Consider the following 19,075-nt stretch of genomic DNA (forward strand, 5'->3'; position numbering starts at 1 on the left):
AGCTAGATGCTTGAAACTTAGACACAACTGGATGTTCCAACAGGACAGTTTTTTTTGAATGTATAAAACAGGCTAATATTAAGCTTCTGTAATGGCCTTCCCAAAAGCCTCAGCCTCCACCCTGTGGCTTAAAAGCCGAGTCAGTGCCAAAAAAACAGCCGATTTAAATGAACTTAAAATTAACCAATGTTGCAAAGAAAACCTGTCAAACATCGAGCCGGAATTATGTCAGAAGCTTGTTGATGGCTCCCAAAAACATCTGGTCGAGGTGCAACTTGCTAAGGGACATTTAAACAAACATTAGAAGAGGTGTATGTACATATCTGAGCCTGTATGTATACATTTGATCTGAAGTGAATCAGAGAAAATCCAAAATAAATTCAAACTTGTGTCCTCAATTATTGTTTTGTAAAGTCATTCATAGATCCACTGTACAATCGTTCCACTCTGGAAAAAGAACAATTCAAAAAAATAAATGGAGCCCCAAATTACCATGACATTCATACTTCATACAAGTGTACGTAAACTTTTGACTACAGCTGTATATAATGGGAAAGATATTCCAGGAATGGGTCTTTATTTAAATATTTCCTGATCTCTGACTTGGACATATAATGTTAATGTCAAATGTTCAGGAATCTAGTCAGTGCAGCATTTTGGCATTGCTCCTCTACAACTTTGATATAAAGGACTAGCAATAAAAAAGGGCCCACCTGTAAGGTTTTAAACTTTTGGTTATGTTATGATTTTCTGTTGACATTTATAGCACCACCGCCACAAACCAAATGAACTGAAAAGGTGTCTTTGGGGCTCCTGTTGCTGTAAATGTTTGTTTTTGTTATACTGGACACAACAGGAAAGAGTCTATGTACAGAGCTACCTCTTGCAGTTTCTTCCTGTGCACCCATTGCTCTCGCTGTCCGATGGCACTATAGTAGCCACTCGTCTCACCTATTGTCCTTACCCAGCCATTGTGCTTTGAGTTGCTCTTTCAATTTACTTCCACTTTATCAGGCTAACCCAACTGGGTGTCTCAGCAAATACAACAAGCGTCATGGCTACAAACTGGGCTCCACAGTTAAAACGACTAACCAAACACCACCTAATCTCTGCTTTGGCCCTGCGTGCCCATCCTGTCTGCACACTATCATTACTCAGGACAAGGCCAACACTTCAAAGCTCACGTCTTCTATAGGTCACTGTGCTCACAGATGAGGAAGGTCATGGCCGCTGCATGCATGTCATTGTTCAGGCACATTCTTTAGTTCACTAAAAGATTCTAATTTTGGAACAATTTTAACATCTATTGTGAATCTTTTGGTGAGTGAGTGCTGTAATGTTACAATTAGTGTAACAGGTATAGAACAGCACGCGTGTCACACTTAAAGAGGGATTTTGTATAATTTACAAATAGCAGACCCTCTAAAAACTAATTTAAGAACGCAAAACTCTGCACTGTTAATCAAACACTGGCAGTGTTCTTTTACCAGCCTTGTGTAGCACACAGGCTGTGCTCTCTATGAACCTACTGGACTTATTTTTATTCATGTGGAAACAGTTGTGTCTAATTACAGTCATGCCTACTTTGGATCACCTGCAGCTCACAAGATTCTGGGACAACGTTAATCCACCTGTGGCGAGAATTTCCCTACGCCGTTTAATCCCGGCATTTCCTGAAGACCAACCTCAGCAAGAAAACGATTAGAGGACTTAAAAAACCGTCTTAGGTAAAACCTAAAACGACTTGTATGCATACATGCATACACACTTACATGCTGTTTTTTCTCTGCTTAAATTTTGTTTGTTTGTATCAACATTGTGGCAGCTTTGTGTGGTCATGTGTGTCACAGATAAAAACAAGCTTTTAGGTCACTGTTGCTTATGCTAATGAGAATTACAAACACCCTGACAAACCTTTGCTGAAAGTAGTCTGGCAGTTTGAGTTCCAGTTTTCTCCAAACCTGCAGTGTAAACTGACTACAACTAAACGTTATACACTCCTTGGCCACTTCATTAGGTACAAACTTAACTGCTGATACAAGGCAGGATGGATCCATGCTTTCGTGTTGTTTAAGGCCATTTTTTTGTTTACGCCAAATGGTTATCCTACCATCAGAATGCAGCAGAAATCAAGACTTAGGCAATCTTCTCTTGTCTAATTTTGGTGAAAACTGTAGGCTCAGTTTCCTGTTCTTAGCTGACAGAAGTAACACCCAGCGTGGCTGTAGTCCATCTGTTTACTTTTTGATATCTTGTGCATTCAGACATGCTCATCTGTATATCTTGGTTGTAAAGAGTTGTCATTTTCCCATTTGCATTACTTTTGCATTCCTATCAGCTCGAAGCAGTCTGCCCATTCTCCTCTGACATCAAGAAGATACTTTCATCCAGAGAATTACCACTTGCAAAAGTCTTTTGAGCCACCCTTAATTTCTTTATATTTTACTAGGAAAACAGGAGTTCTATCAAGCTTAAAAGTCAATACTTGGTGTGACCACTTTATTCTTCAACACAGCCTGAACTCTCTTAGCCAAGCTTCGTTCTAACTTCTTTATGCGGCCTTCTGGACAAGTTTGGTAGTCTTCGGGCTTCTTGAAGGCATTTAAAGTTCTTCCTTGGATGTTTCTCCCTTTTGTAGCATTCTCTGTCAAGATGATCCCACAATACTTCGATAAGGAGGATATCTGGGCTCTGAACCTGCTTTTTTGTGGTTTTCTATCTATGCTTTTACAACATTAGCAGTGTGTCTGGGATCACTGACATGGGGAAAAACAAAGTGGATGCAAACCTGAAACTTTCCAGATGGTATTGCATGGTGGATCAAAATCACCTTGAACCATAGCTTTTACCGTGTTTTACAGATGGCTGCAGTCACTGTTGTACCTTTTCCTGACAATATGTACAGAGGACGTCATATTGATCATCTCCTTTAAAACCAGAAATCTTTTGTATAATATGGCATAACAAATTACCTGCCTTTTCTCCCCATTTCCTTTTCTTAAGAATGGCCTCTTGACGGCCACCCTTTCACTAAGACATGACGAGGCCGCAGCGAACAGTAGATCGAGCAACTGAAGCGTCAGATGTATCTCTCAGGTCCTATGTCAGGTCTTTGCTGGATTTCTTATGGAAATTACTTTCACAAATTATTCATTTCTGCTTGTAGTTTTTTTTTTAAACTGCCACCGTTTTTTCTCCTCATTTTTTAAGGACACACTGCATGCCATAATATATGCCAAGTTTTCAGCTAATAGCTGTTTGTGAATCACCTTGATGCAAAAGTGCAATTTCATGATTGTCAGTTTGTTTTCATACTTAACAAAAAATTGGGAACAAATGTTTTTTTTGTGCCAGGTTGCTGGTAACAAATTGGCTTTCATGTGTAAACAACACTAGCTCATTGGGTTAGGTGCCTTTTTATGCTTGAATTAATCATAGCTCAGTGTTAAGTAGTTCAAAAACAAAAAGAAACTCCATCCATCCATCCATTTGCTTCCGCTTATCCTTTTCAGGGTCGCGGGGGGCGCTGGAGCCTATCCCAGCTGTCATAGGGCGAGAGGCAGGGTACACCCTGGACAGGTCGCCAGTTTGTCGCAGGGCTAACACATAGGGACAGACAACCATTCACACTCACATTTCTGGTCTTTCAGAAATCCTGAACAACTAATCCTCAAGTCCACTTTTAAAAAAATGACAAGAACAAATCTAAAGATATAAAGAATAACTTAAGACCTGCCAGCCTACAATCATTTAATCTCCTCTGACTTACTCTTGCTCACTGACCTGACTTTTTTTTCCCCCTGACTTTTGCTCCCATTTCTCTGCTGTAAAAGTCAAAAGAGACAGCACACAGCAGGCAGCAGGAAATTTAATTAGTGGACAGAATTAACAATGAAGTTCCTGCAATGATGGCAACGTATTAATACACTTCACGATAATGCTGAGAGAAAGAAGAATACAGGTGAAAAGAAAAGAAAAAAGAAAATCAAGCCTCATTTTATAGCTCAATAAACCAGATGCTGTTACTGCCTTTAAACAATGAATGTCTGTTCATATAACAAATCTCTTATCACAGTGCTTAGACATGGTTATTTGCCCAACTCAACAAGTATTTGTGAAACAATCCTGTGTAAGAGCATGTCCAGAAATATCAAACTCAGGGGAGAAAACAGCGACTGGAGTGACTGGAGTCGCCATCATTTTTATGATGCTACATGTTGCTTGACTTTGGGAGGTCATCATCAAAATCACATCTCAGCTAGCAAAAGAAAACAAGAGCAAGAAATTACTTTCTTTTTAAAGTAATCGAATGGAAAAAAAAAGAAGACATTCCAAAAACAATCATTGTAAACAAAAACAAACAAACAAAAAAATGGCTAAAAAGATATATGGTTTTCCTCACTGATTATTAGATCAAAAATAGTGTACATACAGTAAGTGGAATGACTGAATGAAGATACAACATCAAACAATTTATACATTGGATCTCTTAAGTTTCATTCCAGGAACAGAAAGCTGTGTTTTCTCTACATCGTTGACACTTATGAGGTCTGACATCAGCTTTATGACGTGATGTAGAAATAAATGTACACGGGGCAGGTGCAGCAGACTGTACCGTCTTTGCAGTGAGAGAGAAAGGGAGAGATTAAAAAAAAAAAACATGAGAAATGATACACCAACGTGCAATCGACAGTGTTCTTTGACTGACACTCTTTTAAATAGAGCCTAACGATGCACGCTGACTAATGTGATTATCTGCAGAAAGCATCACATGATGACCAGATGAGGCTGGGTCCATACAGTATGACAGCTCCTGTTCTTTTGCATCATTTTTCACCAACTAAGCTTTTCTCAGATCATCATTACTTTCATTCATCATTACATTTTAAACGTTTATTTACACAGGTAGTCCCGTTGAGACTCAACGTCTCACTTACAAGACAGACCCGTTTAATCTGTACCATGCAGTTTTTAGAGTTGCTTGAGCTTTACAGCCAAACAGTAAAAACAAAAAACAAAACACTGAAGAGAAGTGCAACACTGGGGTGTCTGTCATTTAATAGTAGTATAGATATATAAGGCAATAATAAGGAATTACCCTGGACGTGCAAACTTCTACTCTTTACTTGCATCGGGAGATCAGGAGAACCATTTCTACTCTAAAACCTTTCTGGACTGAAAGATAAGTGACTCTTATTCAATCAGTCAGGCAGGTAAAGAAGTTGTGATTGCAAATCTAATACAAGCTTAACATGGTACATTACAGAGGAGTTCATGCAGTTTCCATAAGCGAAGTGCTTTCCTGAGCTTCTGTGCAGCACATGCCACCAACAAGCATCATGCAACGTAGTTTTTTTTTTTTTTTTTTGGGGGGGGGGGGGGGGGGGCGCAAAATATGCCATGATGCTGTCCGTTTTAAGACTTATGTGACCAATAAGCAGCTTTTTTTTTTGCTGCCATATGTATGGACAATAACTTCAACTGATTTAGTTCATTAGTCATAAACTTTGTCTAATGAACTGCACATGTAAACATTTGATTGGTACACAAAATGCAGGACATATTGTGTCAAGGTTTACATGATGGTACAATTGGCTGATTTGTTTTTCAGACGTAGATATTTCTGTACAAATGTACAGTATCCAAGTCTGAAAAGAAAAACAAAAAACATCTTAACAAAAAAAGAAAAAAAAAATAGATCAGAATCAACAGGTATAGCAACATAACTGTGATCAGAGTCGTGTAAGAGTTTGATCAGCGAGGCTAACACAAATGTACTGCAAAGAAAGCGTGCAAGTGTGCCATGCAGCCAGGGATTAGTGTGATTGATAATGACAGTGTATCTGAATTAGTTTGACAAGAAATGTCTTAAAAGAGCTGAGGTTGTAGGTGATGTACAGTATTTAATCCCTATTAAACAATAGTTCACATAACTCATATACTAGTGGTGGTTTGTCTTTCCACTGGCCTGATATTTGTGGAATGAGAAACATCTGCAAGCCAGTTTAGAAGAAACACTTTAACTTCAGCACTCTTATTAAACCCCATTTACATTAGTGGTTACTGTTAGAAAAGAAACGCTTGAAAACTGGCTTGCAGAGTACCGTCACCTTTGCAACACACCACAATCACATTATCCTTTTTTTTTTGGGGGGGGGGGGGGAATAACATGTTTTTATAATGCACCAGAGACCACGTCTGGCTGTACTTACAAAGTGAAATGACAGATTGCAGTCAGATCTCTGTTAACATGTGGTATTAAGTTTTGTTTTACTGAAGTATTTGTGAACTATCGCCTTTGGTCTTGTTAGTGCCCATGCAACCACCTTTAATTCCAGAAAGCTCTTAGAGACAGAATAAAATAAAGCAAACTTACTTCATTCATACCTAAAAAAATAAAACAAAAACAAAGAACAAAACAGGATCAGAATTCTCATTTACAGTCTGCATGCATCCTTATGGTACACATTAGCTCCAGCACACATATTTAGACGTTATTCTACTTTATTCACATTATATTACAATCATGAATATATGACACTCATCTGTGGAAAGTCTGAATGTATCGTACACCATTTCCATTCCTGCAAATTACTATTTAGTGCCAAATATTAACGATATTATGAATGCTACTGACAGGTGCTTTTCTTAATATACAGTTATAAAATAAACGCACACGGAAGAGAGGAGTCAAAGTTGTCTGAAACATCGTCAACATGTTCTATGTGTTGCCAAAGTTCATGCTCTAACTCCAAGATAAAGACGATATGACTTTGCAATAATATCCACAGAGTGAAAGAAAGAGACAGACAAAGAGAGAGATTAAGAGAAGTTAGGAGGGAAGAGAAGGCAAGAGGCAGTCCGTTCTACAGCCCCAACAGTTTAACCCCCAACTGCCCGTATCCCTCAATAACCCTAGTGTCGTACTTTTCCAGGAATGTAGTTACGGTCAATGGTTTCCTCTTGAAGAAACATGTGAAGACAGCGCTCGTTCTGGGCCAAGGGGTGACCTGCAATTCTATACAGAAACACAGAAACAAACATTGTAAACTCACTCTCTGCTCATTTTAAAATGCTTTTCAGGAACGCTGTGGAAAAGCAGCCATGGATTTGTTGCTTGGTTCTCCTTTCCCAGGCACAGATTAGATTAAGCCTTGTGTTGGGCTACACAATTTTGACAACAAACAGCTCACTAAAGTGGATAGAAAAACTTAAAGAAACGACAGCAATGGCTTTGATACAAGTTCAGCGATAGAAAAAACACAATGAAGTCTTGCTCGTGTCTCCCTCCACCCAAGACTCCCGCCTATAATGTAATTTTGTGACTAACTGACCTGTTGATAAACTGCTCCAGGCCCGATCTTCGCTCCTCAATGAATGACTCGTCAAAAAGACCCTCATCACTGCGAAAGGGCAACTGTCTCTTCAGGGCCTTGCCCGGCAGAGGTGGTACAACAATCTGAAGGAGGCAGGGGTCGACACAAAGAACAGAAAAAAAAAAGAAAAAAGAAGGAGAAAAAAGTCCACACTCAACATGAAACAAAGTCAACACCGTAGACATTTCCACTGCCAAATTTGGGCCCTCATAACAATTTCATGTAGAATAGCCGTGCAAGCGCATGTAAACATTTTAATCACCATATTTTTGTTTCAGAAAATAATAATAATCAGATTACTTATTTTATATGGTCAAGTCACACAATGCAATCTCTGCACTTACATTGTTAATTATTATTCACTCACCTTACTGTCTCTTTCCAGCTCATTCTTTAACCACTCAAAGTCGCTGTATCTTCTCCTCACACAGGAGTCCTTTAATTTGAAAATGGGAAGGTTCGTCTACAAAGAGAAGGCAAAAAACAAAACATGTTGGTTAATTTGAAATTCAATCATCTGCATGAGATGGCAACTGATATGTAAGGAAAGGACCTGCACTACAATTCCAACTATTATCAGTTTTCTTCCCCTATTTCACTAAAAGCTTTAACTCATCTTTTATCTGGCTACAAATCAGATCTGCTAATAACTGGCAAAGGTTTGTTCTGTACAGAAAAAAATTTATCTATACTTTGTTTATTTGAAAAGCAATTAAAGCCACTTGTAAAAGCACAGATTATGACTGCAGCGACCCTCTGCTTTCCACTATTGATCCCAGTGAGGGTTAATTGGACTGATATGGCTTTTTGGTAATTATTAGTTAACCACAGGCCCCTGACCCAATCTTCCCTACCATGGTCTATTACAATTTTCAAGCACTGAGAACAGTAAGTTGTTCATATTGTGCAAGGCAGACTCTCCACAGTGCCACAAAATGATGATTTGCAGGAAAGGCAGGCACGTTAACATTCAATTACACAATTATAGTGCGTCTGTGTTGTGTCACTGAATCAGCTTCCTGAAACGTCCTTAGAATTAGCTGTGTTAGTGATTTCCCACGTCTCACATTCTTTTAAGCTTAGCCGTCTTTCTAGTGAACAAGTTAGTTAAAACTTGTGACTGTTACATTAAATTTGACTTACACAATTTCACAACAGTCAAATAAAAGCCACTTTACAGAGAACCGTAAACTTCCTTGCAACACTATAGAAAAAACCCAACATTTAACTCGACCTCTTCATATTTCAATAATCACAAAACACTTTTATGCGTTTTGCTCTACGGTTTTTAGAAAAACACCAACACTGTTAGCCTTTTTCATTCAGCTTTTCTCTGAATATCAATATGAAACTGTCGAAGAATATGTACGAATAACGTTTGGTTACTCCTTCATATATCCAGATACTATCCACTGATGTATTTAGCTCTAGAAATCCAGACAGACAAACAATGTAACATTAAATCAGTCTTAATTTACTTTACAGCGCATTATCACATATAGCTAGCAGTTAGCTTCCCGGAGTCTGCTGGAAATTCCTGGTTTTGTTTTAATGTTTTATTTAGTTTCCTTTTACTTAACGCAGACTAGCTCACAAACAATACTGTAAGCTGAGGAAAAACTACGGTACTGACTTTGAACTAGTGACACTGCTTACATTCCCGTAATTGCACCTTAGCATACCTTCAAGAAACTTCTACATGTTAGCTAGGCCGCTGACAGTCCCAGCTGCTCGATTTTTACTCGCGCCCCACCTCGAGCTACTCTACGACGAATAGCGACAACGTAACGGCACGGTGACCGTGGCTAACTGGCTAGCATCGGTACTGTAATTAAGAGTTAGCTTAGCGCCAAAAGCTAATGCTGCAAGGTGTTTGAGGTTTACGCCTCGATACCTACCCTCATGCGAACTTCGTAAGTTGTGTAACGGCCCCGTCCGACTCCAACGATTTGTGGATCATAAACGTCTATCTCCAGGAAATTGCTGGGGGGACCGTAAGCATCAGTCAGGTCCTGGGGCTTGGAATTCAACCGGCGAGTGTCGGCCACCACAGGATCTGACATTTTGTCGGGTTGTGATTTTCAGACGACCAACGGAGAATTAGCGTCAAACCAACTAAATACACAGTGAAGTCTTAAATGTCATCTGAAGACATCAACTGCTTTCGATAGCTGACCGCTTCAGCTGGGGAAGTAGCCGACTTGTGTAGCTCTCTTTGCGGGGGCCAGCCGCCTTGCGCCCTACCCTACCCTTCTTGAATCAGAAAAATGCGTTGACTCAGTTCCGTACTGTGCGGGACACTCCGCACTCCCTCTAATGGACACACAGATATTGCTGATTGTACTGGGTTTCTTTTATACCCATCGCTACAGTAGAGCAATTCACAGGACTAAAGTTTTGATGAAAAAACACAAAACAAAACACAGTATTTGTATTTATTTATTTATGTAAAAAAAAAAAGAAAAAACAGAAGTAGAGACGTACAAGGACCAGAGAGAGGTAATGTGCAAGCTAGCAAAAAATATATATGACACAAAAATAAAGGTAACAAAAACATTAAGGCAAAGAAAAAGTACAACAAAATTGTTTTAAATAGATATCATTGAAGTTATATTTGTATACAGGTAGAGGAAATTATTGTTTTCTCAATGTTTTGAGAAAGAACATAGCAGTTACACATGTTTATAAAAATGATAAAACGATTTTTTTAAATCAACAAAATGATAATTTGGTTGTTAACTAATGACAAAGTGTGATATTAGAAGAGTATGAATGATGGCAAAACACATCTATTTGTTTGTCTGTTACAAAACATTTTCGGCACAAGTTTTACAATAACACTATTAGCGAGTAAACGATTGTATCATTAAATGATATAGAATAGAATAGAATAGCCTTTATTGTCATTGTACAGAGTACAACGAAATTGGAGTGCCACTCCCTTATATACTGTAACAGTAACAGTAAGATGTTTGGTTAAAATGCTAAGGCTCCACACTTACACGGGTATTTTTCAAAACGGAGATTTTCCGTTTGTGTTTTTTTAAAAAAAAAATCCTGTCCACACCTAAACGCAAAATTGAAGGAAAACGCTGCTACGAACATGCCAAAGCAACAGGTGGCGACATATTCCTAACCTTGTAGAAATGTTGGCCAATCATAAGTAATGGCCTGTATTTGTATAGCGCTTTACTAGTCCCTAAGGACCCCAAAGCACCAGTGTGTGAATCCACTCATTCACACACTGGTGATGGCAACTGCATTGTAGCCACAGCCACCCTGGGGCGCACTGACAGAGGCGAGGCTGCCGGACACTGGCGCCACCGGGCCCTCTGACCACCACCAGTAGGCGGTAGGTGAAGTGTCTTGCCCAAGGACACAACGACCGAGACTATCCAAGCCGGGACTCTAACCGGCAACTTTCCGATTACAAGGTGAACTCCCAACTCTTGAGCCAGATCGCCTATAAAGTCTAGAAGCCTGGACGGGAAAGAGTAAACAAAGATGGCGCATAGAAGCAGAACTGAGTCCTATGTGTGGAGGGACAGTAACTGTGTGTGTATATGTAAGCATTTAAACACTGCAGAGAGTACAAGTAACAGTATTTTGTGTAAGTCTGCCATTGTAGAAATTCATTTCACCGAAACAATAACGTGGCGCACAGTGTGACGTCAAAAAAGGCGCACACCTTTGACGCTGCGTTTTCTCCGTTTTCCTCGTCCACAGTAAATGCAAAAACGGACTTTTCGAAAATATCCACCCTGGCAGGCGTTTTTAAAAATCTCAGTTTTCAGTGACCGAAACGCCGTTTACGTGTGGATGAAAGGTGCAAACGCATAGAAAAATCTGCATTTTCAAAAATACTCGGTATGTGTGGACGTAGCCTAAGATATCATGTTTTCAAATTGTCCAAATCTGCAGGCAATATTTGCTCTTCCCTACTTATTCTACAGTTTTAACAGTTTACATATGACAAAAAAAGATTATTGAGCAAAGTATACATATGTAAGTTTATATTTCTACACTTTTTTCAGTAAGCTCAAAATGTGAATATTTATCAAAAATATAATAATATTTCCAAGGTCAGTTTTCAGAGTAGAATAAAAAAGCTATTGTAAGCTGCCCTGAAGCACAAAGACCTTTACTTATTTTTATTGTGGGTTTTCCTCCTGGTCATAGCTGCACTGCTTAACAATGTTCCCTCTAATTTTTCACATGTCTGAGCGAACGCACAAACTCCCTGAGCGATCCCTTGGACCACTGTGAGCGACATCAGACATGTGCACTGTGGTCACGCCGGCATCAAATCCATCCAAGTTTCATGGTTTATTAAAATAATCAAATTACAGCGTTTACATTTATGTTAGACTACTTTTAATTAACTGCTTTAGCCCATTTACAATGGAAATGTAAAAAAATCTTGTTCATGACCTGTGTAGTATGTTAACACTTGGAAGTAAAAATAACTTGAACTCCAATTTCGAAAACACAACTTTCTTTCTTTTTTTTTTCTTTTTTTTTTATTTTTATAAAGCTCTTACTTGTATTATGAGTCTGTGGTCTGGGAGAGAGTCCTGTAACTCTGTCTCCAAAATACAGTATATAAAGACCAATGCTGGGCAATTAATTATATAGTTACTTCTTCAAAAAAGTAACTCAGTTTGGCAAACAACAACGTTTTTGCAGCTATTTTTTAAATGCAGCCAAGGCGTTTTTAAATAAACATTTCAAACTATTTACAGAACAATCAGCTGTTCTGCATCAAATCTGATGCCACAAAAATTATTTGTGTCACTCCAAAAAATTATTTCTGTCCACTATGAGATAAAGGAGAACAACAGCCTGATACCTGCAGGCCTGATAACAGGAGATGTATCACTGCTGTAACACCTGTAACATTCAGCAGTCGCCTCATTGTTCTGACACACACAACAAAACTACTGACTACACTACACACTAACGACACAAGATTTGCGCTAAACGTTGCAAATCTCTCACATCTCAAAACACCGCCATCACGCCTAAAACTCCCCCCTTTCTTAACAACTAGATGCCACGTTGCCATATCATTTTTGATTGGTTGACATGGTACTTTTTTGGACGAATAGGAAAGGCAGAGGGGAGTGGGGTTTGTTTTTGCTCACAGGTGGAGAGTGCTTTCGAGCCTTTTTTCTTATAAAACGCCGATTTAACCGTTTCTTCCTGCAGTAAATATAAACAATGACAGTATTCAGGAAGAAAACCAAACATTTCATATATTTTTTATCACAACCCTGGTTTTATGTGGCCTATCAACACAATTTAAAAACTGCTATAAAGTCCCCAATTTTTCCGTCAATTGTTCCGTCTGTCCTGCTCACATCTCCAATGCTTGTACACCTTGTCATTAACGTGGCTTCTCTCCACATCAGCCACGCCCCTTTGCTAGCTAAAACACCGGTGTCGGCACATAAGGACGCTGTCATAGCCTGTCAACCACGTTGATTGGCTGCGCATATACGCATTATTGGCTGGACTATGGGATAAGGTGGCATCGTTCCCATATCGTTCCCAGTCACTTACTGACTAACACTGCGAAACAGAATTGTTAAAGTATTAATTTTAATTTCAATTCAGGTTAGATTTCTTTTGTGCCCAACGCAGAATTTCTGTGCGCAGAGACCGTGCCAGCAGTGCGCAATTGCGCATGTGCGCAGCTTAGAGGGAACATTGCTGCTTAAGTTAAACTCCTTGCTTTTTTCTGAGTAAAGTTGGGCTTGTATGTATTAATATGTAATTACTTTCAGCCCAGCTTACAGGATACAATACTGCGTCTCTCCAAATTAACACTTTAACAATCGTTCTTGCTTTAAAAAGAAAACAAAAATTTAAAAAAAGATAAAAAAAAAACCCATTTGAGGGATTGGATATGAGAACAGTTCCTGGTGCTCATTTCGGAAGTCAACAAAGGATTATACGTACGTCAAAGCCTCAATTAGTCAAATATTTAGAGTCTAAACAATGTTTTCAAGAGTAACCATAAATTACACAAGGATTTTAGAAACATATTAAAGTCTTTATGAACTTTATTAACTTCTAAAATTTTAATCGGATGCTTTGGTTTTACCTGTATAATAGGCATTGTTCAAATTAAATTCCTGAACCAATTATTGGGGTTATTCTTATAGTAACTATTGGGCTACCATTTATTTGGTCAAATTAAGGTATCTCTTGCAATCAGGCAGGAGGTTTGTTGATTCATGTTTGTGAAATCCAAACATGGCTCCTAAACAGAAGCCTTTTGCACCTCCTCAGATGAAACTGGGTTAGAGGGAAAGGGGGCGGACAGGTCTTCTGGATCGTGTTCGATGGAGCAGTCGGTTTGGTCGGTGGTGACAGAGCAGGTGGAGCCGTCGGAGCTCACCACATCAGACTGGGAGACATAGTTGTACTCACGCACAGGGCAGGCACGCTCGTTGTAGTCCGGTTTAAAATTGTCTTTCAGGCCTTTGGAGAACTGAAACCAATCCTTAAAAAAGAGAGAAAAAAAACCTCACTTGTAACGAATAATTGCTTCCCCAGATTTTGATGACCAAAATCACTCAAACACAAGAGTATTTCTATTTTTAGCCATTAAGTGGCACTATTGTCAGGCTTTTCGTCCAACTCTTGATCCAGAGATATTAAAATCTGTTAAACTGATTGCCTGAACATCTACAGACATTCAAGGTATCCAGAAGATGTAAACCAAGCTGTTCTTTAGTCCAATCAATGACATAAATCAACAGCTACTGAACTAATTGTCATGAATCTTGATGCAAGTGTTAACATTAAAGCTACTAAAATCCATGTAGAAGCTCATTTGCCATTTAATTCTTCCAGTAACTTCAATAGCTTTCCAAATTCATATTAACAACTATATAAAACCCTTGTAAGACTGGGAATTTCAGGGAGTGGACAGAACTCTGGATGCCACTGACCTCGATGTTATGCAGGAATGGAGATGGCTTGGGAACCACAGGGACGAGGATGATTCTGAGCCTGTATGGGAGGTAAGGAAATCTTTAGCATTCACATTATCATCAAACAGCAACAACTGCATTAGACTTTGTTGGTTTCAGAACTCCAACTGAGCGTGGCTGGCAGACAGCTTTTGACATTAAGGTCAGGATCATCCGATATAAAGGTGCAAAATGCTCCAGATCCAGTCCCCCCCATAGATGGATGATAACTGTGATCTTTAGAAATAAAATATTAATATCCCATAACACATACATAGCTTTTGATTAATTAACAATGCAATCTGTCTCTCCAACCATTGTTAAAAATAATTAATGGTAGTCATGTGGAAGCTAATAATCCCCCATATTCACAAGTAATCGCCACAGCAGGGAGCTCTATGTGTTTGGCACATTTTTACACTGTGTCCTTACTGATGTAATGATATTCTGATGTTCTGACAGGCCTAAACAACAGAGTGGCCTCAGATCTAGTCAAATTGCTGATCTAAAATATTCTTTGAGTCTGCCGCTGTCCGTGTCACATATACTTCGGGAACTTTATGAATGAATGAAGTCAATTTGGAAAAGTTTCCAAAATGCACAGCGTGTAACACATTGCGTTATCTGTAAAGTCTGTTCTTTGATTGCTTTGCTGGTTAATTTGTTTCAGTGTTTCTGGAAGGAAACTTTGTAGGCTTAGCTTATTTCACAGGTGTGTTTAACGTCAAGCATTTTCCTTTTCGTATTATTTGAAGGTTATTTAAGGTCAGACTTTTATAGATCAAATAACTAATGTGTAATTTTGAAGAAAGTAAGAGTTTCAAAGCTAGACCTTGGTTATCAGCATCCATATTATAAAATTTAGCCACAGTAAAGTTCCCTGTGTTTGCATTTATTGTTATAGGTATATATTGTTGTTAATTTGTTTAGAGAAGCAGTCATAGAGTTATAAAATACATCCAAATGATCTATGAGCTGATCCTAATACATCGTGGGATAACCAGGGGCGTGATGAAGGTGATTCAGGGTAGCAATTTAGGATGAATGTATAGTGAATAATGTGTAATGGTTTGATGTCTGTACTGACAACTGAGAAAAATCTGGGTTACCATCAGCAATGGTAACAGTAATTAAAAAAGGAATGTTTGTAACTTTGCATGATTGCAGATCATTTAGAAGGGATCTTTGGTCAAAACACATCTTCCTGTACCAGAATTTAGTCTTGTAGGCGTCTCTGTGTACTGTGGTCTTCTGCCTTCAGAAATGTTGTGTGTTTCCTGGGTTGTGTGAGATCTGTCAGATGTTGTGCAATGGAAACTTTCCACAAGACAACAAGCCTTTGATACCATCTAAAAACGATCTTTAATCTTTTCTTTGGGTCACTCGTTTGCACTCGTTTTGGACAAGTGATCTGCATTTGTGTTTGGTTGATGGTTTTTTTGCAGCCTAGATTTTATACACTAGTGCACAGTGGATATATTAATTGTTAATTATTTGTTTACATTTGCTGTACTGATACAGTAAGTCCGGGGTGTCAAACCTAAGGCTTGAGTGCCCGAATCGGCCAGGCAAAGGCTCCAATATGGCCCACTGGATGATTTTGAAAAATGTGAAGAAGGGCATACATTTTTGACTTTTAACTGTGTTTTCACAAGTTCAAAACAGATAAAAGATAAATATTTAAATGACAGAAAAGTAAGTATAAAAGTGCGTAGGTATATATAAAAGTATACAAGTTAACAACAACTTTATGTGCTATTGTACACTGCAATTATAGTCTGTGGCTGTCACAAAATCACATGGTACACCACCTGGATCTGTGATCTGATCATAGAGCAATCATTTGAGTTATGGAAAAACCCACCTTTCATGGTGCATTAATAGCATGGCCAGCAGGACGAAACTGATTACACCCACCAGATATATCACCGGCGTCCACGGAGACATCAAATCTTTAGAGTCTTTGAAGAAGAAAAAAGAAGGAAGTTATTTGTATGAATGCTTAATTCTAATGTTTTGTGCAGTGTGGAAGCAACATTAGAGCCACTTAAGTTTTAATAATTGTTTGAATCCCAGTTTGAAAGTTGTTGAATAAGAAACAAAATCTACCTATGATTTCTTTGCAGTGTTCAAACATTTTAACTGATCATTATTATTAGTGTTTTGTTGCAGAGCTAATTGTCCCCCCAAGATGACCCTATATTCACTGGCAGACATCGTTTCACCATGCCACTAAGAATATCTATGAAGTAGTTTTACATGTGCTGTTGTTGGATCCCCAGACCACAGGCTCACTCCAGTCACTCCAGAATATGGACTCTCCACAGGAATCATCTATTCTGTTCCGCACTTGCAGCTCATATCGGGAACTGCTTGAGGGCAAGTTGATGCAGTATTTCTGTATCCCGGCGCTAACTTTAGAGAACTGGAAAATCAGACGGAGTTGAGAAAACATTAGACTGGGAGAGAACAAAGAGAGATGAAAAAATAAATGAATTAAAAAGGATGAAAGAAACCTACATCCCAGTTATTGTTGTTTGTCCTGAAGCGGACCTCACCCTCCACACAGTGTAAGGGAGCAGGAGAAGTGTGGTTCCAGTAAAACCACAGATTAAAGTCCGACCCATTCAGGACAGTCAGGTTGGTTGGTGGGTTTAACTTGACTGGAGAAGTATACAAATAGGCAATAACATGAGGAGGCATGCCAATTTACTTTTATGACAGAACACTAACAGCAATTTTCCTTTAAGTTACTGTGTAAAGTGTAAAAAACGTCCCATTAATTCTAATAATGATCCCTTCATTAATTGATTTATTGTTTTAAACTCAAAGTTAATACCAGGTTATATGCATACCTTGTTTTTTAAGCTCGTGACCCTTCTCAAAATTTTCGCTCCCATTTGTCAGTCGAGTTCGAAATGTTTTGAATCTATCTCCCGAATCTACCTGCTGGTTACATCCAATGTTCACGTTGTTCTCTGTCAAATAGTGGTTGCATATTTTCCATTGGTCATTGCCCAACCTGTAGATGAATCAAAAACATAACTATTCCAACAAAGAAAAGCATGCAGACGTATCATATTTAGATACAATCAATATGATCTTAAATATGATGTAATCTCAAGTTTAATACTTTATTAGTTCTAGTTCTAATTGCTCAACAGTTCAAACTATTTGCCATATTTCTCATTTCATGATGTTCTAAATGTTTTCAGTTGTTGAAAGGTCTGGACTGCAGGCAGGCCGCTTCAACACCCGGACTCTTCTACTATGAACTTCTTTCATGCCTAATAAATATTCCAGGTCTGTTACCCAAGTAGTTGATATTTTTCTTAATAATTTCTTAATATTTTCTTAAAATGAAACTTTTTTCTCAGTTTTTTCTATGGTCTATTGTGAATAAAATATAGTGCTTATGAGACCACTCTATTCTGTTTTTCTTTTCATGTCACATAGCATCCCAACATTTTTGGAATTGGGGTTGTAGTTCAGAAAAGGTAGAAAATGTCTTTTACTGTTAATGCTGAGAGTAAAATAGATTTTCATCACATCTTTCACTCAAGTACAACATTTAATTATAGTCTGATTAATTTTAGAAGACATTACAAAGATGTGTTGGTGCTATTATCAACAACTACGCACTTGCTGTAGAAGGTGTAGTTGACCTCAGGAGTCCCGGTCTTATTCCATTTGCAGGAAACATAATCTAGATTCACCACCAAGCAATCCACATCTGTTAAAAAACATGATAGATTTGAGATCAATGAAAGATAAAACCTAAAACGATGAATGATGGTTAGGCATATATATGAAACCTACACAAAGGGCAACAGACTGATAGTAGTACACTCATACACTCAAAGACAAGGAAGTAAGAGCCCCGTGCTCTGGAGGGGAAATTCTCACAAAACGTGCTTAATAAAGGAAGGCTCTGCATTAACCTGAATTTAATATAGATAGTGTTCATTCATATCTCAAGGTACAAATAACTTCTCAAATATACATTGAATGATAGTGTTTGGGATATAAGTTAATGTAATATAACAAAAGTAGAGCGATCGACTTTCAAAGATGTCGACACAGGTTTACGACGCTTCCTACCGATGTTGCGAATGTCTTGTATTTTTTTAAAAAACGTATTCGATCATCTTCATATGCTCTTACCTTGTGATTTTTTGGCAAATACGTGTCCAGTCAGATAAAGAAGTAGAAGTAATCTTGTCGACATCATGGCGAATAGAAACAGGATGTAAGCCCGCATCGACACTGAAATATCACCGTGTCTTGTGGGGTTTTTTTTTCTTCTCTTCCTGTCAATGTATTGGTGCCTGTAGCACGGCTATGTCACTATATGGCAGATACACAGTCTTCATACTTTCATAGTTCATAAAGTTAATAGTTAATAAACTCTAGTTAAGAGGTTAAATCAAGTTTTTGGATGTCATGATTACTTAATGTATATAAGCTGTCTTAATCATTTTAGCAGGAGAAAGACAAAGTAGAGAGAAGGTAAAATCTCTGTTAATATTTTTGTTTTTTTAAGGGTGTTTTTTATATCACAGGTATTATCTGTTGGATGTAAATGCAATAGCTTCAACTCAAAGACATCTGATATTTTTTACCACAATGAGACAAAAGTGAAAACAAACTCATTCTGGTCATTTAACACAGGTGTGACACTAAACTGTTGCAGTTTACTTTTATGTTCCTTCTTATTTG

The 19,075-nt window shown here is 38.3% G+C and overlaps 2 protein-coding genes across 3 annotated transcripts; both read right to left on the reverse strand.

Moving 5' to 3' along the window:
• Positions 1-5,741: 5,741 nt before the first annotated feature.
• Positions 5,742-9,625, reverse strand: snx12 (sorting nexin 12). Of its 2 annotated transcripts, XM_085363941.1 has the most exons (5): positions 9,275-9,625; positions 7,744-7,839; positions 7,335-7,459; positions 6,928-7,018; positions 5,742-6,387 (listed from the first exon to the last, which is right to left on the reverse strand). In XM_085363941.1, exons 1-5 carry the CDS (start codon positions 9,437-9,439, stop codon positions 6,382-6,384), a joined length of 483 nt encoding a protein of 160 aa, XP_085220067.1. In that variant the 5' UTR covers positions 9,440-9,625; the 3' UTR covers positions 5,742-6,381. The 2 variants fall into 2 exon arrangements, with proteins under 2 accessions (XP_085220067.1, XP_085220065.1); XM_085363939.1 differs by lacking the exon at positions 5,742-6,387 and having other exon boundaries at positions 6,916-7,018.
• A 3,849-nt stretch (positions 9,626-13,474) lies between these two features.
• Positions 13,475-18,682, reverse strand: LOC146624458 (cytokine receptor common subunit gamma-like). Its single transcript, XM_085363942.1, has 8 exons — positions 18,521-18,682; positions 17,999-18,089; positions 17,212-17,378; positions 16,877-17,019; positions 16,616-16,781; positions 16,221-16,317; positions 14,336-14,396; positions 13,475-13,884 (listed from the first exon to the last, which is right to left on the reverse strand). The coding sequence occupies exons 1-8, from the start codon at positions 18,615-18,617 to the stop codon at positions 13,642-13,644; spliced, it is 1,065 nt and encodes a 354-aa protein (XP_085220068.1). The 5' UTR covers positions 18,618-18,682; the 3' UTR covers positions 13,475-13,641.
• Between the last annotated feature and the right edge of the window lie 393 nt (positions 18,683-19,075).

Source organism: Diplotaxodon limnothrissa, linkage group LG10 (genome assembly GCF_057381915.1).
Source record: "Diplotaxodon limnothrissa isolate DT_005_m linkage group LG10, D_limnothrissa_male_GT1.1, whole genome shotgun sequence".
NCBI classification, from domain to species: Eukaryota; Metazoa; Chordata; class Actinopteri; order Cichliformes; family Cichlidae; genus Diplotaxodon; species Diplotaxodon limnothrissa.

Excerpts from the sequence above, each read along its gene's own strand:
- snx12 (XM_085363939.1), bottom strand. The coding sequence starts at position 9,439 with ATGTCAGATCCTGTGGTGGCCGACACTCGCCGGTTGAATTCCAAGCCC. Across the intron at positions 7,840-9,274 it reads CTTACGAAGTTCGCATGAGG|ACGAACCTTCCCATTTTCAA; the intron begins GTAGGTATCGAG and ends TTCTCTTTGTAG. Across the intron at positions 7,460-7,743 it reads AGCTGGAAAGAGACAGTAAG|ATTGTTGTACCACCTCTGCC; the intron begins GTGAGTGAATAA and ends TGCCTCCTTCAG.
- LOC146624458 (XM_085363942.1), bottom strand. The coding sequence starts at position 18,617 with ATGCGGGCTTACATCCTGTTTCTATTCGCCATGATGTCGACAAGATTA. Across the intron at positions 17,379-17,998 it reads AACTACACCTTCTACAGCAA|GTTGGGCAATGACCAATGGA; the intron begins GTGCGTAGTTGT and ends ATTCATCTACAG. Across the intron at positions 17,020-17,211 it reads TCACGAGCTTAAAAAACAAG|TCAAGTTAAACCCACCAACC; the intron begins GTATGCATATAA and ends ATACTTCTCCAG.